This window comes from Branchiostoma lanceolatum, chromosome 8, assembly GCF_035083965.1.
Source record: "Branchiostoma lanceolatum isolate klBraLanc5 chromosome 8, klBraLanc5.hap2, whole genome shotgun sequence".
NCBI lineage: Eukaryota > Metazoa > Chordata > Leptocardii > Amphioxiformes > Branchiostomatidae > Branchiostoma > Branchiostoma lanceolatum.
In genome coordinates, this window is record NC_089729.1 from 11,742,887 (window position 1) to 11,769,505 (window position 26,619).

Here is a 26,619-nt window from a genome sequence, read left to right on the forward strand (position 1 = left end):
ATCATAACACACCGTTCAGAACTCAGATTATACTAGAACTGGCTTTTCAAGGGGATCAACATGATACTGAAAATACACCCTGCAATATCATCAAATGAACTGTCTAAACTCACTCAGATTTACCTCTATATTATGATATTTCATCCTCAAGAAGAAGGAAATGGCAAGGAAAACTATATGCCGGTATTAGCATTCATCTTACTGTAGATAATGAATTATAAAAGGATCAAAATCATGTGAATGTAAAATTATGTGCTGATGGTTCAGCAATGAGTTCAGCACCAAGGACTAGTATAACTATATGAATTATTGTGTATGTATGCATATACTGTTTTAAATCAGTGATAGGTGTTTTTACATGTGTGTTAATGATGTTAAGCACCAATAATGTGTATGCTTAATATGATGTGTGTGTGTTTTTGTTTGTATGTGTTTGTGTGTGCATGTGTTTGTGTGTGTGTGTGTGTGTGTGTGTATGCATGAGGTGTTTTGCACCACTGACAGGTTTGTTTACCTGTGTCTAGATGGTGTTAAGCACCGAGGATAAGACCTTACTATTGTGTGGATTGTGTTCAGCACCAAGGACAGGACTTAACCTATGTGTGGATGGTGTTCAGCACCAAGGATAGGTGTGGTTTCCCGTGTGTGGATGGAGTTCAGCACCAGTGATAGCTGTGTTTACTTGTGTGGATGGTGTACAGCACCAGGGACAGGTGTGTTTAGCCATGTGTGGATGGAGTTCAGCACCAAGGACAGGTGTGTTTAGCCATGTGTGGATGGAGTTCAGCACCAGTGATAGCTGTGTTTACTTGTGTGGATGGTGTACAGCACCAGGGACAGGTGTGTTAACCTGTGTGTGGATGGTGTTGAGCACCAGGTCTGTTTACATATTTGAGAATGGTGGTCAATTTTCCTCCCAGCCACCCTTTATTCTAGCTGTCTTTATTTTTTGTGCACTTTTTCTTTGCTTCCGACTCCTAGAGCTCCTTTGGTTATTTTTTGTTGTTCTAATTGTTGTTTTTGCCTACCCACACCACAGATAGAACCAAAAAATTTAATTGGTTTGGCCTAAAATTTGAAAATTGAAGTCTTTGAAAAATTACGGTGTCTGAGGTCAATGAAAATACATATGTGGGTCACTTGGTCAATTTATTGATCTAAATGCATACATGCAGGTAGCTCGTGTCCAGCACATAGCCTAGGCTTTAAATCACAATATTTAGGTCACTACAACATGGACTCAAATTCATCTGATTCAGCAATATATATCCTAAAGGCAACAATGAGTACCAAATGACGTACATTTTTATAATGTCTTAGAATTTTAGCCAAATAATTCTGACTGAACCCCTCACAAGGGCTAGATGTAAAATACAGCTATTGAGAGTAATAATAATTGTGATGTACAAAAAGGCCTTTATTTTCAAATCAAATCCTTTCAAACTCTCAGAATGAAATTGTTACCATTGGAGGAAGCCATAATATGATTAAAGACCATTTAACATGAATATCCAGCCTACCGTTGATAATCTTTTATATAACAACCAATCCATGTTATGTTTTACAGTGCAAAATACTTGTGCAGATGCGACAAAATTTATTCCTAAAATCCTTCTTTAAGCTACCCAAAATCCGGCTGTATTACAGAAACGTATCTTGTTTATTTACAGAATTATTAGCTTTACTACATTAAGCCTCCATTCAGGTGTGCATGCTGCTGATAATAGTATTCAGAATGAGGTGCGAGCATGTCGGGGCGTCCCAGCAGTGTTTTGCATATAGGCGAGGTAGGGTGCATGCTGGTACAACAAACCCCAGGATTTAGGGGTGTGCGCTCTACATATCAATAAGGGGATCTACAACATGGTGACCTCTGGATGTGGCTCTGTAGCAGGTGGGTCCTCTCGTATCCTTGCCAAATCCGTTTTCCTCGCCCGTACATTCACGATGCGCGTTACGACCGATCGCAGGCCGCTCCTTCCCTTGTTCATGAAAATTCTATCTGCCCCAGGCCCCATTTGTGGGGATCACATGGCCGGCGCCGACCGTCATGACCAGCTACCATCGTTTTGGGGATCAGATTGATATCGACGCCGACTATGCCGACAATTACACCAAACGTGTCGTCGTTCTCCTTGATCGCGAAGCAACGTCCGGACGTTTGAGTCGCGGATCCCGCAACAACAAGGCTGTGAACGACGCCTCGCAAGAAGGCGGCAACGCAACATGTTTACAGCTGAGATCTGCCTTGGGAAGCTTGACTGACAAGGGACGATTCAAATCGCCAGATATTCTACCCAACACTCCCACAACCTCCCAGCATCAGAACAAGATGCCCCCTGAAGCTCCCTCCAGGTAAGATATACAAGGAAATTCTCTGTCAGAACCCTTGTTATGCAGACATGTTGATTACGTTTGACGGCTCGACATAATCCCGCAACTTAATCATCTTCCAGGCAACCTAATTTTTTAGCGGAGCCCTTCGGGAAACAATTTTCTTATTCATGACATGATGCCTTTGTTGTTTTCATCATTTACTATAATTACGATTTCTGTGCCTTGTGGTTTTAATTTATAATTCCCTTTTCATCAAGCGTGGACATTACCCTGAATCAATTTTACTCCCTTATTCATTCGGCATAACGATACATTATGCAATTTCCCCTGTGCACTGTCATTTAATTTCTGGTGTGTCCTGGCCGAGATACAAATGTACAATTTTCCCTCCAGGCGTGATTTGTTCTATGTTTGGGGAGATGGATCAAGGGAGGCGGGGTAAATGGGGGGCTGTGTTTGCCAGGGCTGAGGGTGTATGTCAGTGATGGAGCAAGCACGCAGGGTGTTATAGCTTTATCAGCATTCATACAGCCGTCGCTAGTATAGACAACTATTAAAGGTAGCACTAATGGTGGTGGGTAAATCGTTATGTGTGCAACACAGAATCTAGATTTTTTCAAAACACAATTTTCCAAACCATTTCACACTGGATTTATGATGTACAGTAATGCATTCTGTATATTCATGTATTACACTAATAGCGTGATGACCTACATTAGAAAATTTCAGGTTTGTGGCCCTCATGCAGTGATATATTTATATAATAGCACTCAGCAGGGATATTTGTGGTGTAAATAATAAGATAACAATATTATATGATATTTTCAATTAGTATATGATATTCAGCTGTAAACTAATTATCAAGATAAAAGATTTATTGCAGGTATTAATCAAATATATTAGGCTGAGTTGTGATAACATAATTGTATATCAAAATACTGTAAAATATTGAAATGTTCACTGTTCTTTCATTTTAAACTTACAGTGGCCGCGAAATCATGACACTGCGAATATGCGTGTTCACCGTGCATTACCGACTGTACTACAGAATCATTTCTACCACGAACATAAAACGTAGCAAAATCAAGTCCCTAAAAAAATGTCTTAATTTACACATAATGTGTTTCCGTCTTTTCCCTTTCAACATGACATTGTATAGAATCATGTTGCATTGTAGAATACAGTACAAAAAATTATTTACATGTGGTACGTATTCAGCTGTGATTGTTAATAGATTTGTGGCTTGTCTTTATACTTTATAATCATTTAACACCAGGTTTTGATACCTGAATTCTATATTTTTGTATGACATCAAAAATCTAATAATACTGTAAGCTTGAAATATTTGCAGTGGTTTTCCTTTTACAATGACCTCTTAATTATAACCACAACATCATGATACTGTGAATTATTCAGAATAATAAGTTTAACTTTATTGCAAGTTCTTGCCCGTAGGCTAATTGCAAGTACATGTAACATGAAAGGACGGACAGACAATTGATAACAATATAGCATGTGACTATTCTAGTCTAAATACTGACACTAAATTCTATCTTATTTGGGTTTGACTTCTTTTTCCGAGACAGTGGAAGACGAATGATCCCACTTTTTCTGTAATTTGTGGGTTTTGTGATGTTAAGAGGAGAGTAGATTTCTTTTTGTCTGTAAACATGGAGAAATTTGGATGGAATTTGGTGGCCTCTTCAAACAGCGCCTTTCTTTCTTGATCATAGAAGGGGCAACTTGAAATAAAATGTGTTTTGTTTTCCACCCTGTTTAACATGCAGTATTTACAAAATTTAATGCATTTCCACTGCGTTATTATATGTACTGCAGAATTGTTTCAACTGAGAACTTGAAACACTGTGAAAACCTTTCCCCTCTTTCCACAAAATTAATCCTGAAGAATCTTGTAAAATAAACTGATTGAGAAATATACAATATGAATGAAGAATACGTAACCCAAAATCCAACAATGGCAGCAGTCCAAAAAGATCTCAGACTTTAAATTCAAGATCATCATATCAGTAGATAAGATATTATCAGGAAATTTCAATTTGAAATAACTTATGATAATATTTGAAAGGCCAATATGATTAAAAGTATATTGTACTTGAGAAAAGTCAAAGATTCAAAGTTGAGAGGCTCTACAAAATTTGAGAGTACAATGTTATTGTTTAACTGTAAGTGGTGGTTGATGTAAGCGGTTGATGTTGGATAGCTGCTGCTGGCTGGCTGGCCTTACAATTGCAACTCACCACTAATCTGCAGCCTCTTCCCTTCACCTCAGTAATGTGGATGACTGAGGCCTGAGAAAAAAATGTTGTGTTTCCTGTTTCCCATCCGTCCCTAGCAAAAATCCGTGCCAGCCGCTGGCATTAGTGATGAAATTGAAAAATAGACTTTCTGAGAGGATTTTACACACTGTTGACAGATTAGGACTTTGCACATTTGTTGTAAAAATGGGTTGTAGATACTGTACTTCTTTGTTTACCTGTGCTTGAATGTATAATTTTTTTATTGTGTTACAATGATTATATTCCAATTGAATGTAATGTTACCATAGAAAATACCTGAGTGACTGTATTTGTTGGATCACTTAGTAGGCCAAAATCTAAAAAAAGAAGATCTGAAGTGAAATAAAAAGACTTATCCTAACCTACCGACCCTGATCATGATTGTTTCAGGACAGTAACTGGAAACACAACTTTTTTTTCACTCAGGCCTCAGCAGCCTCTTTGTTTCACCAGTAATGAGGATGAGTGAGTGAGTGTGAATCTGGACTGATGAATTTGGTGCAGTGCTATTAAGTCCTTTGACTAATTGCAGTGCTACTCGAATTCATAATGGTCTAGATTATCATCATGTACAGTACATGTACAGAGTCGTGGTAAGCCTTATATCGAGGCCACAACAATTTATTTCCTAGGTTCTTGTCCATTTTGAAATGAAAATTTGGTAAGAAGACACAATGACATGACAATGATGAGAAAATTTAACTTGAATCTCAGACTGCAATGTAGAATCTGTAAAACTGAATGAACCAAGGTGCAGACCTCCCCCCTATGGCACTCTGTTCTTGTGTTGATGTTCCAACTCAAAATTATGATATAAATATATATGGAAATCAACAAATTGTGTTTGCATGGCCTAATATTACATCAAACACTCTTACCCATTACAATGCACATTTGTCCATTAACAGATTTCAAATTCAAGTTGTTCCTAATGGATTTAATGATATTGTCTCTTGACACTTTCTTTCCTCCACTTCTATTATATAAATACTGGAAATCATGACTGTTTTGCAGTGGGGTTTTTTATGTGGTTTTTGCTATGGTTGCTATACTGGGAATACATCTTTCTTGTAAGACTACTGTACTAAAAGAAATGTTTCAACTGCAAATCTATAGACTCCTTTTTCCTCCTGATGCCAAATAGAAAAAAAGATTGCAAAAATAACTCAATTTACACTACACAGAATGGTTCTAGAAAATCCTGACGTCATTATTTTAACCTTCTTCCTGATTTTAACAGTTCTCACATTGTGCAGTTGCCAAAAAATGAGCCACTTTACAGGTTTATCCTCAACCATTACCTAAATGTGTAACGTTTTATCTTTTGAAATGTTTCCCAGCCATCGAAGATCAGTGAATTCCCTGTACTGGTACACATAATGTGTGTTCAGTCAAATCCGTGAAGCACATTCTGAGTGACCGACAAAGCGCTCCTGACGGCTGGATATCCTGTAGCGCATCCTGCAGACATGCCAAATGGTTGTGTTAAGGGCCTTAAGGAATGGACGTGACTTCGATCCCGTGGTTCACAAATTGAGAGGGATGAACGCACTGCCACCTGACTAGAGAAGAAGCGTGATGTTGTTGTTAGAGGGAACAGCCCTAGGCCTAATTTTGTTCTGACTCCCCTATTTATGTTGTGACATTGTCCTATATATGTTAGAGTTTTGGGGATGTTGGAGCATTGTGGTGTCATAACATATACATTGTAGGGGTGTAGGAATATTGGGGTGTCAGAACATATAAGGGTTTAGCCTGCAATAGCATATTAAATTTTTTACTGCGTTATCAAGTTTCCAAATCCATTTAAGCTTTAAAACAACTGATTAATATAAGCTTCCATAAATCTTTATACATATACCTGATTGCAAATTAAACTTTTTTGAATTGAAACGTTTTAATTACAGTCTAGATTACAAAATGCATTATTTTTTTAAACAATTTGTTCATAATTGTTCAGGTAAAACATGAACGCTATGGTGTCTGATATGGAAATATCTTGCTAGACTGTCCAATAACCGTTTGTTCCAACACCTCTGTTCTGACCCCCCTAAACATAAACCTAAACCTATTATTAAAGATGATCTGTAGGGGCGTGGGGCGTCCCCAAAACATCTTGTCTTAAAGCTTCAAGACTTCAGGCAAAGGGTGATGTAAGTCAATCCTACTGCGTTTGAAAATATTGATTCCAAAACATCTCCCCTTTAGCGGGCTGGCATAGATCTATGGCATCACCATTTCCTGTCCCTTCAGAATTGAGGAGGCCGGTAAAACGACAAGTATTTTATAACATATTAACCTATTTAAAAGGGAAATGCTCTAAGGAGGACCATAGGGGAGCAACCTCAGGTGCAGAAGGATGCCTCCTTGATTATTGTTGTGTAATGAGCATGGCTTAATGTTATCTAAAATGACTGAAAACATTTTACAAATCCTTACATTTTCATGCTGTACATTGGGGCATAATATTGTTCAGTTGCAGTGATGCAATGAACTGTATATAGTAATATCTAGAGTTGAAAAATCATAGGCGAGCTTAAAGAATTGATGAAAGGTTCCGATAAACAGATCCCGCGGTGCCTCAGGGCGTGATATTGATTTCCGTCTGCTGTAATGGTCAGCACCCAGGGACTAATAGAACCCTACACCTCAAGCTGACCAAAAACATGACAATTTGACAAATTGCTACTGTCGTATTTCATCGCCAGACTGCATTATCTTTGTAACGCAAAACTGCTCCTGTCTTTTACAACAACTGTACAATTATTTATGTTCCAGTAACACGGCTGTCTCCAGTTTTGAATTTTTTTTATGCTACACATTGTTTAGGAGCCCATGTTGTTGATTGTTGTACGGTAGTTAAATCTTAATTATATGGAAGCTAATTGGAAATTTTCATCAGTTTCATGTCATGAATTTCAGATTTTTTGGACAGAAAAAATTTTTTTCCCTTCTGAAGAGGCAAATTTCTGTGCTGGGATAATCAGGAGGGACGAGTATTCTAGACAGCCCTAGTTTCAAATAATATATTTCATTATGCAGTCATTACATTTTCTTTTCATTATTATATTCTTCCATTTTCTATTTCTGTTGTCCTTGAATCCTTTTATTCTATATTTTGCCTTGTATTGCTCTTAATTTTTCCCATATTTTGCTTGATATTATTAATAGAATTTCATCATAATTCTGCATTCCAGACACTGTCAGATTGACCGGAAATTTTCAAAGGACTCAGGGTAAATGATGAGGGAATTCAATGCGTTTATTCTGTTTCTGTATTTGATTTAATCAAGCAGACAGAGTATGGATGCCCTTCGGCAGAACACTTAGCATTGCAGACATGCTGTGTGGCTGCTGTTATGCTACATCCAACATCTTTATGTCACACACAGCCCTGCAGAGCTCGGCTGCAAGCAATGTTTGTGTTTAACGATTAGGCCACATCAATTCAATTTCTTACTTCTTCTATCAATTTTTTCTCTGATTTGAAAACGAAAAGGTTGTTCCAATTTTGTGTCATTTAGGGTGTGGATCACCCCAAAATGCTCGGATTTCGGCAACGGTACAACACAAAATTAATGCTCACTAGCTGTCTTCCTATTTTTTTTAATACAATATGTATGCATTTTTAATCCAAAATTGAAATGTCCATGAGCCTAGTGCGTTGACTTTGAGGCTCTATTTGGATATTATCTTATTGTGTCTATCTTATTATTATTAGTATGATCTGTTTATTTTTTTTATTTCTTGCTGTTTACAGGTTAGGAGCCTTCACCTTTGACAAATTTACCCGGAATCTTTGAAAATCTTTTTCAACATTTTCACTTTACAGACTTGTAATAACTGAATTATGTTGCCATTTACATTAAAAAATCATACACAATGTACCTTCTGGGAGAGGTATAGTCTTAAAAGTAAAGAAGGTTGTTCGGTAAAACATAGAGTACTTGTTTAAAGCCCTACTCACATGAGGACCATTTAAAATATCTGCGTAGCTATTTGCTCTGGAATGTCGATAAGACAGATATTTACGGATGATGAAATACAATTATAGTCGTCCGTAACGATTTGTTCCTTATTGACAGAGGTAAGGTTGATTCATTCAGAGTGTAAGTCTGTACTACATAATATGTACTAAGTACATGTATTCATTTAGGTTTGTTCAACAGTTTGGTCATATAGGTTAGGGGCCTTCACCTTTGACGTATACCCACAATACATCCCGCTGTGCATTGTACAGTTTAATAGATTATGTGAACCAGCTTATTGCCTTGCAAATTTTTTAATTTTTCTTTTGTAGGGGCCTTCGTGGCAGCATGGTCAGCTGTGTGGAGCACCTGACAGTCCGGTAGGAACTTTTAAATTTAATGTTATTTCTTAACCTTCACTGCACATCCAGTTTTTCATTCATTATGATGCAATTTCGTTTTAAGAAACAAAATCACAAAGTCTGGAAAGATAAAGAATTATTCTGCCGGGTACGATATTGAAAGTATGGTTTTATCGAGATCTTCTCAAGAAATTTGATATTAACTGTCAATTAAAATGAAAACCTGGATATCTGAAGGGTGCATACTTTGGGGATTACTCTTGAAATTCACAATTTTTCAATGACCTGGTCTTAGGGTACCCATAGGAAGTATGAGAGCTGACATTTCAACTAAATCCAGATTTACTGCATTGTTCTAATGGCGATATTGGTGCAGAAATGTTGCGGTGTTGGATCATTGCTTTAAAATAAAAACACTAAATAAAATAGGGCTGTCCCCATTCAAACACAGTCCATGAGATTTTTCCTCTGTGGAACTTTTGTTCCGTTTTCTTCCGCTGTCCAGGTTGTTTGGTCTCCTACTGGTGTTTACGGACATCGCCATTGTTGTGGCAGACCTGGTTACCCCTGACAATAGGAAGAACCAGCTGGCGTCACGCATCTGTCAGGTCGCGTCCGTCTGTATCGCTGGATACTTCATGATGGACATCCTGCTGCGAATCTGCGGACGAGGGTAGGTCATTTAAAAAAATCTAAAGTAAGATAGGTAAAATGGTCCAACACAAAGTTCTAGCTAGCTTGAAATTTGTTTCCATCATCCCAATTCCCATTGACAGAAAAATCCTACAAAGAGTCTCCTTTTTTCTGTCACCTTGTACAAACTTATTTTAGATCAGGGAGGAGAAAATGTTGTAGGATTCGTTTTTCAACATGTTCACCTCATTTCCCTTACAGTAATAGAAAAAGTGACAAAGTGATTTATGACAGACCCAGCAAAGGGAGAATCCCTATCACTTATCATAACCTAATTGAACCTAATTTTTCAGGATCCCAACCGGAAACAATTTTCCTAGGGCTTATTAGTCAATTTTTTTTAGGCCTAACCAGTCCAAAACACATTGATCACTTCAAGCCGCATTAAGATACTGCAACCAATGCAAATTTAATCTGCGTTGTAATTGACAACCATTGATTGGTTGAAATTGATTAGATTATAACCCTTTAAATCAAAGAAAGTTGGTCTGCAGGGCTTGTAACATATTTTTCTAATGTTTACTGCAACTGTGATTTAGGATTATTCATACCAAGTCTCAGTATATTGAGTTTTCTATTTCAAATCCATTTTGCAACATTTCTGCAGTTGTTGTCTCCTAATCTGATGATAATACCAATTACCACTGAGTCTACCATTTTTATGTAAACCGTTGATACAGGCATGTTCATACCAAATGGATAATGGTGATTTCTTTCTTTCCTCAACACCAAATACTGGAACTTCGCAGGGATTTGATCTCATGCATAGTATAGGGAGCAAAATGGAGTGTTCACGTTTTTAGTTTGTATTTGAAACAAGGAATGCTAGGGCGGCCTGGCAGAGCCACAGAAGACAGGACAAGTATTTTCGCGGTTACCTTTATAAGACGTTAGTTTTAAATTTGCAAGAGGTTACTGCGAAAACTGCAAAAATAATATCCACTGTAAAACATTTCATCATTTACAGTTACCATACCAATAAAGGAGCAAGCGTTGACCTCCTATTGGTAGTAATTTGTTTTATTTAGTTTCTGCTGCATTTTTTAGATCGATGAATCAGGATGATAGTCTGAGAGTTAACCTATTAGATCTTAGTTCATCCCTCATACTTAAATATCAAAAGAACGCCAGGTTATTAGAATTCAAATTTCCCATTTCTTCCAATGGCATACATCATGTTCAAAATCTTTAAAGTTTTTCAAGTCTTGTTACTGACCTGCTGCCAATGACGGTGAAGACCTGCCAAATGATCTTGATGACCTGCCAAATGCGCCAGAAGAACGCAAAATTTTAAATTTGCTAGAGACCTGAGGATATTTTTTGCCTGAAAATCTATGCTGTTCATTGGGCGGGGTTTGGTGACCTGCAAACATCAGTTGATCCTTACAAACTGCGCAATGATTGAGAAGAGATCTATAGACCGGGCGGAATTCCGGCAATAAATGTCCTTCTGACCTTGCAACCTATTTTTCTGCTGTTTAATTCCGACTTGCACATTCGAAACTCCTCTATTTTGAACACTCAGGGGAAAAAGTTTTTATGTCTCTTTAATTTCTAATTAGCATTTTATTTGGATGACGTTGTCAGTTTCTGCTCTTATATGGTTTCTAGTTTTTTTTTATGCAGAATCATTCAATTTGATAGATGTTGGTTTGGGACTGTGAGATGAATCGCATCCAGCCAGTTGGCCCTCCTTGATACTTTTGGAGTCACGTCAGGTTCATCATTAAACACCAACCGTATCCGCTATGGTCTCATTCTGGGGTAATTTAGCCCCCCGAGCCATGTACTACCACCAACAGGTCCAAATCACAGCTTTAGGATAAGCTTCTAACAGCAACTAACTGCAAATTGTCTGCGAATACCATGCCGTGATTACTCCGGACGGATTGGCCCTCGAGATCTGCATGTCAATTGCACATGATCGCCTCTTTCTCTTTTACAACACAAATGTTGAATGCCGCTGGTCAAGGACAAAAGAATACCAGTACATCTCAATCTGATTTGCCATCTGATTACGGTTTAATGGAATGAATTCTTTTGAATCTCAATCGCCGTTGATCTGAAAGCAATCAGTACGTGCGGTCCGGAAAATGCTCATCGTTCGATCAAATAAGGACTAATGAAGACGTACACGTTTGACCTTCCTCTTTTTACCATGTCATGGTTATCAATCTCTTTTACACAGAAATGCAGGATGTTTATGAAACAGGATATCAGATCATATTGAGATGGATGGCAGGGAAAGGTATTTTTGGGTGTGGTGGGACAGTCTGCGTAAATACAGTATGGTTGTACAGACAGGCATTTCCTATGAACGCAATCACTCCAGACCAATAAACATGTCTGAGACGCACTGGTAAAACATGTACAGTCATGTACGTGTACTTGCAGCATATGGTCAACCCTTCAGATTCACTGGACCTCTGGGATGACCGGCTAAGGCCGACAGGGCAATCCAGTTTGAATAAACTTGAGGTTTCATTAATTAATTCATTCATTCATTCCTTTCCTTCCTTGAAGGGTTTTTTTTGGGAGAGTCATAGACGTTTGGTATAGAAATTCATATTAAGGACACAAAATGTCTGGCGACGAAAAAGGTTGTTGTAGATCCTTGCTGACTGTCTGTACTGGTAACACCCAAACATTAAAGCATGCATGCATGTTTGTTTCACTCTCCGGTACATGCCATCCTTGGCTTCGTGACTTTTGGCCTGGCCATGTGCCAACATTCACTTCCTGAAAGCCTAGGAAAAGATTTGGTACAGGCTAGCTCAGCCTTTGTATCCAGGATGCTAGTCTACGGTCTTACAATGCCATGTAACTCAACCTTAAAAACAAACTTTGACCTGGCCAGGCCAGTAGGAACACACACCAAGACACACAAACAAACAAACAAAACCAAAAAAACACCTCAGAGTCTGTGAAAGGACCTGTTATTTGTTTGTTGTTTGTAAAAATTGGTCCATGAATGTGCCTTATCCTCCATAATGAAAAACTGACGGTCCAGCAATTGTTGACCCGATCCATTTGGAAACCATGCCAGTCTACTCTATAGAGAAGTGATCAGAAGAGCAAACAGTTGCAAGAATAGGATGAATACCAGGCTACTAACCTCTCTGACCTAGCTATCTGATAATAAAGCTTTGCTCTAGGAAAGACATTAGATTATTCACTTCATGCATTAATGGTGGTGATAACCTGCGACACGTCTTTTTGTGCCCCACAGGAAAGACTTCTTTTCAAGAGGCTACAACGTTGTAGACCTGGCTGTGATAGTGATCACATTCACCGTCATTCTCGTCTACACACTGGTGGATTTTGGCTTCCCGTACGCCAAATATGCAAGGTAAGTACTAGATAGAGATTTCCTAACGGTGGGTAATGGCACCCCTGTGGCCATCTTTAAAACAGCCCGGCAACTTTACTTGGCTCCCGCTCAATTCGGTAGTAAAAACTGTGTATTAGGTCTCCTTATGGATTTAATGGTAAAAATGATCGATATCTTTATGGGTTTTCCAACGGACGCGGGACCAAATTGCTTGCCAATCTACATGCGGGCGTACAAAGTTACAACTAATAAAATCCCCCCAATTAATCAATAAATGTTGTGATATCACATAAGAAAGGAACATTAAAATGGACTTGAAGTATAGACTGATGTGATTCATATAAAAACATCATTTACGATGTCATCTTTCCTCGGTGTATCCTAAGACTGCTACATTTAAAAAAAAATGTTAAGTGTAAGACATCTACTAAAAATAATCCCCGATGTATGTACACTTGAGATATTCTGGTGTTCAAGACATTCTTGTGAAAAGTCTCAAAAGTACCGTTTTTATATATATAGCACTTTCTCCCTGCTGCCTAACTCTGTAACCAAAAGGGACTGCAGTGTGCTAAAGGTTATTGTCACTGTCTTAGTTAGGGTACCCGGCTAGATTATGAGAGTTGATGTTAGTTGTGTATAATTATATAATATAAACGCCTTTGTTACCAATTTTTTTTTTCTAGAAATTTCTAGGACCTATATCCAATCACAATTTATAACATACATTTTTTATTAACTTTTTTTAAGGCAACTCCAAATTGATGTAGTTTCTTGGTCTGCAGGCTCAACGTCTAATAAATGACCAAATTTTCTTAGAAAAGCGAATGTTCAGTATTTAGACCACAAATTTGTAAACATGAAGAGAATACTGTGTTTATGGGCCCCATGTTGATTGAATCGGCCCAATAAAATCAGCCTGATAGGCTTGCCAACAGAATATTGGGTCAAATATACATTGGCACATCTAATACACATTGTTTTATTATTGTGGTGTGTAACTCTCATTATAAATCATTGACACAGAATTTTTGAAAGAAGAAATTATAGTGACTGTAAGTCTATATCATACACATGTAGATACCAATTTGACGAAAACCAAAAAGTCTAACAAAAAAACCTACAAAACCATGAGCCTATACAAAAACATGAGCATTTGATGATTATTCTTTAGTTTATAATTGTTGTTGTTGTTGTTGCAGACTTGTTGTGGTTGGAAGGCTGATCAGAGTTCTGATTGTTCTTCATTTACTGACAGAGAAGAAACAGATGGATCGATGCAGAAGGAAAGTGAGTGAAGAGTGTTCATAGTATATTTATATTATCTTATTTCTACCCCTTGAAGAAGTTTGGATGGCTCTCAGCACATAGTATACAAGTCACAGAGTATTGAGTAATATCCTTTATCTGATAGAAATTCAAATCGACTCCTCCTAGTAAACCAGTGGAGGCCTTACACTTAATATACTAACAACAAAGTGATCTTAATCATAAATTTGATTTACCAGTAAGACTAGTGGTTTTTGATGAAGGTTAGACATCCAGGCAATTAGATTCAACAACAAAAAAGTTACTCAAGCAACTGGATAAAATTTTTAAACACTCAGGCAGATGATTCAGACAGCATCTGCTATCTTTCGTCAGTGACTAAGGAAAGAACTGGGAAAACCAGGTTTTGTAAATAATTATAATAAAAAATCTGAATAGACATGTCAAGTATATTTGGCATTTCTTATCAATGGTATTGTTAATGTCCCCGAAGTCATCATCTAGAAGAATACAAGCGTCAATTCCATGATTGTCAAGTTTAGCCATCTATGAAATGAAAAGTCTGGCAGGGGTGAAAAGCATGGACTTAATCTTAACTATCATACCAATACATCAACAGTTGGGTTAAGAACAGAAGTAAAAGAAATCTCTTTAAACAGTTTGTTTTAGAATTATCAAACCAATTGTCATATTGCTTGGGAATGCAGTAGACGGATAGACAGCAAAAGTTCTTGGTTTAGTTCTTAATCCTCCCATTAATTGTCATCAGAATCTGTATGTTATTCACTTTAACTTACAGTCTTCAAAAAAGAAGAAGCAATGTTGTTGCAGACACACTTATGACTTGGATCTTACTTACATAACAGGTATGCATTGTGATTGTATTGTATTGTGTTTCTCTGCTGGACATAATTGTACATTTAGCACCTAAAAATGCCATATCAGCGAGTTAGCTCATAACTGTTTATTGATAACTGTAAAGGGGGAAATGTTGACAGGGATCTATTTTTGTGGCAGGTTATTGTCTGTGTTTCATGTAGCTTTTAACTGTAGAAATTCTCAATGGGAATCAACTAAGTAACAACAAATCCAAAACAATGCAGTCAGGCAAGCAGTTTTACAAATCCCTGAATTTTGCTCCTTTTGATTTTTGAGTGCCAAAGTGTACTAAAAGGTGAGCTTTAAAAAATTAGCAAACATGACGCACTGCACACTACATGTGTGTACCTATTACATGTACCGCTACCTAATCATTATCAATCTTGTCTGGGACATCATTTTCCTGAAGTTTGTGACGACTAGCTATAGATTGTTGACCGAATGATACATTCTGGTATGGAATACTCTGAAGTTAATTGTCTTTGTCTCTCCCTAACAGAGCGTGTGATTGCCATGACATTTCCCACCTGTGGTCAGCAACATGAACACCTGTATGAGGCAGCCATAAAGGTAATAAATGAATATAGCTTTTTAGATAGAAGATTCCACTGTACTTGGCTTGTCATGCCATGGGCGTTAGGCCTCTGAATTGTTGTTGAGTAAGGGACCAAGCCACACGATATTGGTAACCCGCTGTGCCCCAGAAATGCCTCCGTCAGTGCTGGACTGTACTTGAGTTACCCTCCTTAGGTAGAAAAAACTTTGCTCGCCATCTTCAACTGACTTGGTTTTCTTGCTTTTGGCTAATATAGTGCAAAGTTTTGTAACATCTTGCCTAAGGATACATATGATATAATTTTTTGGTAATGCTTTACTTAAGATTCAAGGCCACAGCCAATTGCTACTGGCTTAGACTGTGGAAGCTTTGTTTTATATTCCCTACAGGAAGTTGCACATCTGCTGGATGTCAAGCACAAGGACCACTACAAAGTCTACAACCTATGCAGTGGGTTTATTTTCTCATAATTTTAAACATTGTCTATCTCCACGGTGCTGAAAATCTTACTGGTCTTAATGAACTAGTTAGTTCATTTTGAGTAAGATTTTTTAGTACCATGGAGATAGACAATGTTTAAAATTATCAGAAAATAAACAGAAATATATAACAGTGTATCAAACAGTAATATAATGGCATTCAGTACCATGGACATATCCTGAGTGTAGCAAAGTAAATCAACACATTGGGATATTCAGTACCACGGACATAGCCTAGAGGCAGTAAACACATTAGGGTATTCAGTACCCCGGACATAGCCTAGAGGTAGTAAACACATTAGGGTATTCAGTATCCCAGACATAGCCTAGAGGTAGTTAAAACATTAGGGTATTCAGTACTATGTACATCGCTTGGGTGTAGTAAACACATTAGGGTATTCAGTACCCCGGACATAGCCTAGAGGTAGTAAACACATTAGGGTATTCAGTACCCCAGACATAGCCTAGAGGTAGTTAACACATTAGGGTATTCAGTACTATGTACATCGCTTGGGTGTAGTAAACACATTAGGGTATTCAGTAACATGGATATAGCCTGTATGTAGAAAATACATAATATTCAATACCATGGGCATAGACTGTATGTACTAAACGCATATGGACATTCAGTACCATGGACATATCGTGGGTGTAGTAAACACATAAGGACATTCAGTACCACGGGCATAGCCTGTATGCACAAAACACAAAGACATTCAGTACCATGGACATAGCCCAGATGTAGTAAACACACAAGGATATTCAGTACCATGGACATAGCCCAGATGTAGTAAACACACAAGGATATTCAGTACCATGGACATAGCCCAGATGTAGTAAACACACAAGGATATTCAGTACCATGGACATAGCCTATATGCGCAAAACACATAAGGACATTCAGTACCATGGACATAGCCCAGATGTAGTAAACACACAAGGATATTCAGTACCATGGACAGCCTGGATGCAGTAAACACACAGGGATATTCAGTACCATGGACAGCCTTGATGTAGTGAAAACATATGGACAGTTCAGTAACATGGACTTTTACTTTATTTGGATCCACAATTAGCTTTGATGTGAGTAAACATACAAGGACATTCAGTACCATAGACATAGCTTTAATGTTAGTAAACATGTACTAAGGACATTCAGTACCATGGACATAGCGTGAGTGAAGTTAACATGTAGACTATTCAGTACTATGGACTTATATAACCTTAATGTAGTAAACACATATTAGACAGATTCTGTACCAAGGACATAACCTGGGTGTAGCAAACACATATTATACATGTATAAGGACATTCAGTACCATAGACATAGCAAGCAAACAAAGACATTCAGTTTTAAGCCGGGCCTATAAGGATTCCCATAAGATGCGTTAAGTTATATATTTCATGCAGTTATGTAGGTCTTATCTATATTTCATTACGATTACTGCCATAAAGCTATGTACACATCTCATACTCCATGCCCCCCAGGTGAGAGGACATATGATGAGTCCCTGTTCTACCACAGAGTGGAGAAACTGTCCATTGATGACCATAATGTTCCCAGTCTCAGGTGGGTAACAAACCTTGTGCACATCTATTACAACTGTAAGCGGTTGAACCTCAGACTGAAGACAAAGCATGAGGCTTTCTCGTTATGCTGTCGGAAATGTCTGACCATTTCCAAAGTTTATCCAATTGCTTATTAATAAGTAGCGTTTTTTCGCGTATCTTATTATCTGGCTGACTAACGTCCATCAACATATGGAGAAGTACAATCATTATGGATATTGGAGTTTTTCTTTACACAACCAGTAATGTATCTCACCTGCTTAAGTTTCGATGCCTATCAGAGCATCTGACTGGAGTGCTTCTTTTTGCCACTTCATGCATCCAATGTAGGTGAGAGATATTACTTGTTGTGTAAACGAAGACTCCAATATCCTATGTTCTGGCAACCTGATGACATTATGTTTGGCTGCAAGAACAATGTTTATGTATTTACTAGTATCTATTTATTTATATGTATTTATTTATTTCCTATCCCACCAGGGAGATGCTGCAATTTTGTGCCGGTGTCCGTGAGTGGATGATGATGGACGAACGGAACATCATCGTCGTCCACTGCCGCGGCGGAAAAGGTCTGGAAAATCTCGTCTCCTCGTCTTTCTGAGTTTGTGTCACTTCTGCTCTACATGTAATGTATAGAAGCACGTCTACAGAACGTAAGCGTTTAACGTCGTGTTCACGTAGCTAACTGTCTCCCTGCTGCCTGACTCTGTAACAAATATAGGGAATTGAGTGCCAAAAAGCTACTTCGGTGTGCTTAAAGGTTAGGGTTGATATCTTGTCTATTTGTTTATATTATAGTCACTGTGGTATCTAAAGAGATATCTTATGCAACCGCCGTTACTCTGATGCAACGTTGACCAAACAGGACAAATTTTGAAAGTGACTCAGCAGCTGTAATTGGTTTAAATAGCAGGCTAATTACCATATGCGCATTACGTTCTGGATATGTGCTATGTATATATCATGCTGTTTGAGTTTTTTGGATCCCCTTTCACTAGGATGACCTACACAAGTTTGATTTTGTCTGTTAACAATAGAACGGATCATTTCAGCTTCCACAGGTAATAGTTTCTTCATCATTGAATTTAGTGTTGTCGTTGTCTTTATCGTAAACAGCTTAGCATAGCAGTGTTCTAGCTAGTGCACTACTTTAGCTGTAACACTATAATTTTTGACCACCACGCTGAATTGATACCATAACGCTAAGCCTTATTTTTCAACTAGCGTAATGGTACTTTGCAATAATTTACCTGAATGTCTAATGTGAAAATGTTGATGATATCATCATCCAACCTGACAAAAGTCTTTCTAATTACATGTGGTCTAAAATAAATGAAGTCCCCCCATGGGTACACTAATATCTTATAATGCCAACTTCTTACCTTAAATTTCCAAAATCTCCTAACTGTAGAGGGACCAATTGCAAGACCCCCTTTCACACTATTCCCCAGATTGGTCACTTTGCTACCTCTTGATTACCATTAAGCTAAAAGATAGTCCTGGCTAGAACCCTGGTATAGTCTTGATAGCACTTGCTCACATCGCAGCAATGTTTGTCATGAAGTAGTAATCTATGTTCTACCATATGTAGCAGGAACATAGCAATTATGTATACTATGTTTACTTTTTGAATGAATGCTCTTTAAAGTTGGACTATGTTGTCAAACTTAAAATGCTTTTAATTAGTACAACCATGGTGAAAACGGGACAAATTCCTGTCACAATGAAAATTTGGCAACTTTAAGAGAAAAAATATAGACATATGACCATTGCAGAGTTCTATGAGGGAATTGTATTTTTCAGTAGCCTTATAGGCTGGTGCTGTAAACAGTTCTGACCAATCACAGCAGAGACCACAGACCACAACCATGTATATATGCATGTCATCATAGAGTGCAAAAGAAGCAAGTGTTTTTTTATTTGGTTATGCATCACATCTATTTTCTTTCTAAAATCACAAAAATTATCATTCAAGCATCTTTTTACCAGTACACCAATAAGTCCTATTTCATTAGAATTCTGCCAGTTTGGCCGAGTACAATACAGTAACTGCAACTGTTGATTGAAACAACTGTTGAAACAAAAGCCACATCTTCTAAATTTAAAGGAGACCTGCATACAGTAGACAGAATAAACTTTTGCACAAGTGTATTTAGTCTCAGATCTTATTAAGTGTTTGTTTTTGTCTTCATGGTAGATAGTTATATGTCTCTTTACACTGCGAGTTTACCATCTCAATAGGGAGGACAGGAATGATGATTGCTTCTTGGCTGGTGGACTGTGGACTTTTCTCACAAGCAAGAGTAAGTACCATGTTTGCAGTACTGCAGCAAATTTTCTTCTCTGAGTGATGAATCTGTAAAGCCTGCATGCATGACACTGTCAAAAATCTTTGGACAGATTTGTTGAACACCAGAAGGTTGCTGAATTTCAAAATCACCAGAGAGTCAAGCATATTTTTTTTGCTGGAAAATCTAGTATACTGTTGTAGTGGACAGGGATCAGTGACCTGCAATGCTATGCAGAGCTTTAAAAATTGCACAGTGATTGAAAGGATTGTGTTGGACAGAGTTGGTCTGATTTAAGCCATGAGCTGAGTAGGTAAATCAAGGGCCAAAGCATCAGACATATTGTACAGCAACTGACTGTTAATCTTTTTTTAAATCTTTTTTTTTTATATCACAATATGGACACATACTAAACCCCATACTATATTAGTTACTGTAGAATTGCTACATGATTGTATTCGCAAAAGTGATAGAAGTGTCCGTACAGGCCAGCTTACAATACTTTGGGAACCATCGGCGTGCAGATGGATCCATCAACGTCGGCACCAACTACCAAGGAGTGGACACGCCCAGCCAGGTACATACTAGATATCTATCATGGAAGGTATTGTCAGCGTGTTTGAGGGTGAAAATATCTACCATCAGATGCCAATAGAAGTTTTCTCTTCGTAAGATCTTATTACAAAATGTATTTAATGTAACACTTCAATAAGTCTCTCTGAACTATAACATCAAATTCCATAATTCTGCAGGGTAAGCCCACCACATTTAAGTTAAAAATAATGAATAATGATGTTATTGAGGCCTTCTCAAGAAACTCTTGAACACCGAGATATCTGAAGTGTGCATAGCTTGGAGACTACAGATCGCTTTAAATGTCTAAGGTTATCTGGCAGAATTACCAAGAGTTTATTTCATGCTTTTTAACATAAGTATGATTTTAATGTGTCGATGACATGCTCTTTAAAAGTTAAAATGCAGTCCATTGCTACTATATGGAGAGACTTCCACCTGCTTAAGTCTCGAATGTTAGTTTTAGGTTTTGAATGTCATACCTAGTGAATAAGACCCAGTTGCTCTTCAGTCTTCCTCTCTCTTCCAGGTTAATGGGATAGATGCTCATGATGTGTATGAAATTGTACCTTTGCCTGCAGGGCCGGTATGTTCTCTATTATGAGATCGTGAAAACAGAACTTGACGGGACCCAGCCAGAACCAAAGCCCCTCAAGCTGAAGACTGTCAGAATCATGTCCATTGCAGGTATGTGTAAGTCTATTTTGTCGGTATAAATAGTTCAGAACCTGTAACTTGTTTCTGATATTAGATAAATACAGTAAGATAATTGAGACTTATAACATTATGATGATTTTGAATATAAGGACAATTCATTGGCTGTCTGTTTCACATAGTGTGTTTAGCTACATTGTTATAGATTTGAGTGATATAAACAGTACAAGACAAGACCTTTCTTCTAACTTAATTGCACAAATCATATGTAACATTTAATTTTGTGTGCATGTAGAAACAAAGAAGTTAACTACATGTCATGTGCTAGATCACTGTATTCATATTTGGTTTGCATCTATTCAAAGGGGGTTTCAACATGGCTGACATGAAACTGGGAAAGTGACATACCCAATTTGATATGATTGATGTACATGTAAGTTTAACTTCATCCTTGCTGTGTTTGTTGTGTCTCTGCAGGAGTTGGGAGCGGTAGCGGCAGTGACCTGAGGTTTGAGGTGTTTGTCTACAGACAGAAAGCCTTGGAGTGTGACCTTGGCAACAAAGTCAACTGTATGGTAGGTACACACAGGAACTATATGAAAGTCAAGGTTTATATATTTCTATCATTGACACTTTTTCACCTAATCGTATTATGATATTATATGATATACAATATTATATTATTTTTTCATCAACAAATTCATTAGAGTGGGTCTCACGATAGTTTGTGGACAACTAAGTATATATGATTTATACATATATCATTTCTCAACTTGCTATATTTCATTACCTATTGAAATCCAACACTGGAATTGTATGAGTGATTTTAAAAGCCAGTTTTTAAAAGTTTCATGAGCTCACAAATTGGACAATGTCATGTTGCTGTGACTCCAGGTCGGTCTCCACCCGAGAGAGAACTGTGTTGTGGTGGAGGTTCTCAACTCCCCCGTCCTTTGTGACGACGTCAAAATCAAGTTCTTTTCCTCATCGGTAAGTGAAGTGTTTTTGATAGAGACGGACCTGTTGAAGCAATCTCTTGACTTGCATGTTCTGTTTTTGAATAACAGCTATTATTATTTCAATCTGGAGGTTCAAACCTCAAATTTCAACTGCCATGTGGTCAGAGGTTTCATGTTTGAAAATAGTCACACTGTATATTATCTCTGTGGCTGGTATAACCGCCCTTTGGCATGCATAACACCAGCTTTGCAGGCAGACAGTGTTGCAGCAGCTAGTTATATTACACTCCGCATGACTTAGTCTTTGCACATCTGACTGCAAGCTTCTTTTAAAGCTATCTTAAGTGAAGATGCTTGATTTTAGGTTTACTGGATTTAGAGTGTCTTTTTATTTTATAGTGTTGCCTGTCATTACGAACTGGGTCAATTCAGAAGCGTATAATGCAAATGAGCGGTCTGGACGTAGACAGGCGGAGTTTATTGACTCTCGGCTAGGTGTTAATTACTATGCTAATCCCCACAGCACACACTGCCAGCCCTGAGCTACACCTCCCATTATGTTCAACAAATCTCCCTATAACATGTATAAGTCGAATTTAGACTATTTAAGTCTTTCCCCAACTGAGCTAGACATACCGTTATGTTTGAAACACACGTCCGCTAATTGTGGTATTCAGTCTCCCTATAAGTTGGGTTTCCTCAACAGGGCTCACCAAATCCATTCTTGAGCTAAACCTACCGTTATGATTGAAACACACGTCCGCTTATTGTGGTATTCAGTCTCCCTATAAGTTGAGTTTCCTCAACAGGGCTCACTAAATCCATTCTTGAGCTAGACCTACCGTTATAATTGTGGTATTCAGTCTCCCTATAAGTTGAGTTTCCTCAACAGGGCTCACTAAATCCATTCTTGAGCTAAACCTACCGTTATGTTTCAAACATACGACCGCTAATTGTGGTATTCAGTCTCCCTATAAGTTGAGTTTCCTCAACAGGGCTCACTAAATCCATTCTTGAGCTAAACCTACCGTTATGTTTCAAATACACGACCGCTAATTGTGGTATTCAGTCTCCCTATAAGTTGAGTTTCCTCAACAGGGCTCACTAAATCCATTCTTGAGCTAGACCTACCGTTATAATTGTGGTATTCAGTCTCCCTATAAGTTGAGTTTCCTCAACAGGGCTCACTAAATCCATTCTTGAGCTAAACCTACCGTTATGTTTCAAACGCACGACCGCTAATTGTGGTATTCAGTCTCCCTATAAGTTGAGTTTCCTCAACAGGGCTCACTAAATCCATTCTTGAGCTAAACCTACCGTTATGTTTGAAACACACGACCGCTAATTGTGGTGTTCAGTCTCCCTATAAGATGAGTTCAGACTATGAAAGTCTTTCCCCAACAGGGCTCACTGAGGCCGACCCTGAGCCAGTCCTAGCTAGAACTTTGGCAACACAAATACCATGGTTGACGTAAAGATAGAAAGAAACCATGACAAAGTAGAAAGCCCGACAAAAACGCCTAAAAACACGTCAAAAACCTGCCGGACCCACTCCTCTGCTTGGAGAGTAGTTGATTCCTGCCATGGGGCTAGGACGATCCGCGTGTGTGGCCAACACTGCTTCCCACGCTAAAGTGACCACTCTGAGACAGATGGCCCGTGATATCTACGTCACAGGAAAGGACGTCACAGGAAAGGAGAGAGCTGATTGGCTTCACTATTGAAGCGAAATTCCGTCACCGAACTGTGAAGGAAGACCATTGTTTAACTCTCTAATGAACGCATGTGAATACAGGAGACCGCTTTACTAATCTTCAAGCATCCACTGTTCCCAAATCAGCCAGCTAGAGAAGCTCCCGTCAACCAGAGAACCTCCGGGATTGTAGCACACTTCGTAATGATTAATTCAAGGATACAAAGCATTGGTATTTGGTGTCTTTGGTCTAGAGTCAAGCTACCACACGGTTATTTGCTAGCGCCAAGGTGCCAATAGCACTCCGCACAGCGGGGGAGCCGCAGAAACTGCGGTTTTCCATAATACGCTTCTGAATTGGCTCAGTTCGTAATGTATATGTTTACCTCTTTCCTTCAGCTGGATGTCCCCAAAGGCTATGATGACTGTGCGTTTTACTTTTGGTTCCACACCTCATTTGTCGAGGACTGCAGGTATGGCTATCAGTTTCTCAGCCATCTTGAGTAAAGATAGTCTCAGATTCTGAAAATAAAAACTCTTAGACTTAACTTTAAATTTTCAGCAGGTCCTCCAGTTAAAATTTTACTTCAGACATTCATACAACAACATACATTATATAGTGTAGATCTAGGATGTGTATTTTATAGATTTCCCTCAAAATTGTAGCCCCTTTTATCCATTTCTATGTTGAGTCACTAGGAGTCCAATGGGGCCATGCCCCGAAAACTAAAGAAACAATAGACAGCCCATGAATTACCCAGGAGGGTATCGGTTGGAAATGTGACTTTAGCAACAAACAATGAAATTCAAGTTTATGTGATGAATCTTTGACTTTGTGCATTGATTCATCCAAAGATCAGAATAAGTAATGTTTTTGAATTGGTTGTCCGTGCCTCTGTGAAACCCTGTCTGTTCCCCTCAGGTTGTACCTGCCACGACACCAGCTGGACAACCCACACAAGCCAAAGACCTGGAAGGTGTTCGGGGAAAACTTCGGCATAGAACTCATCTTCACAGACGTCCCAAACTCCATGATTCCCAACGGATACGGTTGAGGAACCAATTAGAGCTAGAATCAGTCCCAAAGCTCTACAGTAGCCATCGATGTCAGCATATCAACCACTGACTCAGTCATGATAGAGACAGCACAATGTTACATATTACACAAGTCTCTACCAGTGACATATTTGTACTGTACATGTACTGTAGTGTGTCGTGATGTAACGTTATTTGTCGTCTTTTTTTCATTCACGATGTGTATCGCTGGATATATTAATGGACCAGGTGATTACATATATTATCTATATATTTCAGCCTGTAAATAACTAAACCTATCCTGAATTATCAATAGAAATTTAGGAAGAATCAGAAACGAAAAATGACCCAGTATTTAAGGACAGCTGACCAATGTAAAGGCTTGTGATAGCTGTCTAGTTTACGTCACAGATATTTTGAAATGTTATAAATGTTAGTTGGTACGCTTTCTTGTACTATCAATATTCTTGCCACATTTCCCATTACATATGGCCAATTGGCAAGACTTGGTGTGACACACAGTTCTATCAATATGCTAAACGATTATTAAATGTAAAAATTCTAGTAGGGTCAACGACTCATTCTATTCCTCAACTGTCATGACACCATGATGTGCAAATATTACAGATGAAAGAAAATAGGGCACACAAGAAAAATATTCTATTATTATTACAAAAGAAGAGAAGAATTGGACCTATTTGTCGTAAGCACATTTGTATGTTAGCTCCAATACTAACTGTGGAAAACCCTTGGAAGCGGGCCGATCTTTGTATATTGAAGATTTGTACTGAAACCCTATACCCCGACTTGTACAGATGGATTTAGAGTATAACATTGTCTAATGAAGATAATCCGTTGTAGATGTTGACAAGGGTGTGGGATTCTTAATGGTCTTGTTTTTCATGTTTGATAATAGGGTCGCTTGAATAAATATGCAACATGTGATGAAGTCATGTGAGGCAATAAGCGCTTTCACACTTCCGATTGCGCGTGCGCGTCAACAGGAATTGTGGGTAATTACATGTCAAAGAGATTTAGGCCCATGATTCGTACTCGGAAGTGTGAAAGTGCTTATTGTTATGAATAGTAAAAATAATGCAGAACTAAAGACCACGAGGAAAATAGGGTTTCCATTAGACATCTATCATCGTGGTGATTGTAATATTTACTGTCACAATTTAATAAAGACGTTGAGAATTCTGCTTTAATGTTTTATTTCAAAATCGTACCATTGAAATTAACACAATAACCCGACGCGCGAGGAATAGCAACACTGCAAATTGAACGCATCAAAGGTCAATCTGGGTCAAAGGTGCGTATTGACCTTAAACGCGGAAGTGTACGCGGAAGTAAAAACTCGGCCCCAAAACCAATTTCCAAACACATCACGTCTTACAGGTAGCAGAACAAGGGGGTAGACAGAAAACTACCGCCCTGGCTGATACACTCTAGGGGTATGATCATTTAGCCGAGAGATGAAGTTCATTGATTGCTCCCTTGGGAATTGAGGGCCAGGCCCATACCCTGTTACTGAGCCCTATGGTTAAGCAATGGGACAAACAGCGAGCAGATTAATATTGGAATGAGCAGAGCACTTTGGACTAATGCTTCTAACCATTTACAGCTTAAAGGTACATATCCAATATTTTGTGTAACACTTCTCTGTTACACAACGGA

The 26,619-nt window shown here is 38.3% G+C and overlaps 1 protein-coding gene across 2 annotated transcripts; it reads left to right on the forward strand.

Moving 5' to 3' along the window:
• The first annotated feature begins 42 nt into the window (after positions 1 to 42).
• Positions 43 to 26,144, forward strand: LOC136440739 (phosphatidylinositol 3,4,5-trisphosphate 3-phosphatase TPTE2-like). Of its 2 annotated transcripts, XM_066436846.1 has the most exons (19): positions 43 to 1,894; positions 2,012 to 2,355; positions 8,935 to 8,982; positions 9,470 to 9,637; positions 12,887 to 13,006; positions 14,191 to 14,278; positions 15,057 to 15,123; positions 15,636 to 15,706; positions 16,082 to 16,142; positions 17,660 to 17,741; positions 18,221 to 18,309; positions 18,778 to 18,801; positions 19,982 to 20,043; positions 20,516 to 20,605; positions 21,183 to 21,288; positions 21,733 to 21,830; positions 22,150 to 22,245; positions 24,307 to 24,380; positions 24,830 to 26,144. In XM_066436846.1, exons 2-19 carry the CDS (start codon positions 2,051 to 2,053, stop codon positions 24,960 to 24,962), a joined length of 1,782 nt encoding a protein of 593 aa, XP_066292943.1. In that variant the 5' UTR covers positions 43 to 1,894; positions 2,012 to 2,050; the 3' UTR covers positions 24,963 to 26,144. The 2 variants fall into 2 exon arrangements, with proteins under 2 accessions (XP_066292943.1, XP_066292944.1); XM_066436847.1 differs by lacking the exon at positions 18,778 to 18,801.
• The last annotated feature ends 475 nt before the right edge of the window (positions 26,145 to 26,619 follow it).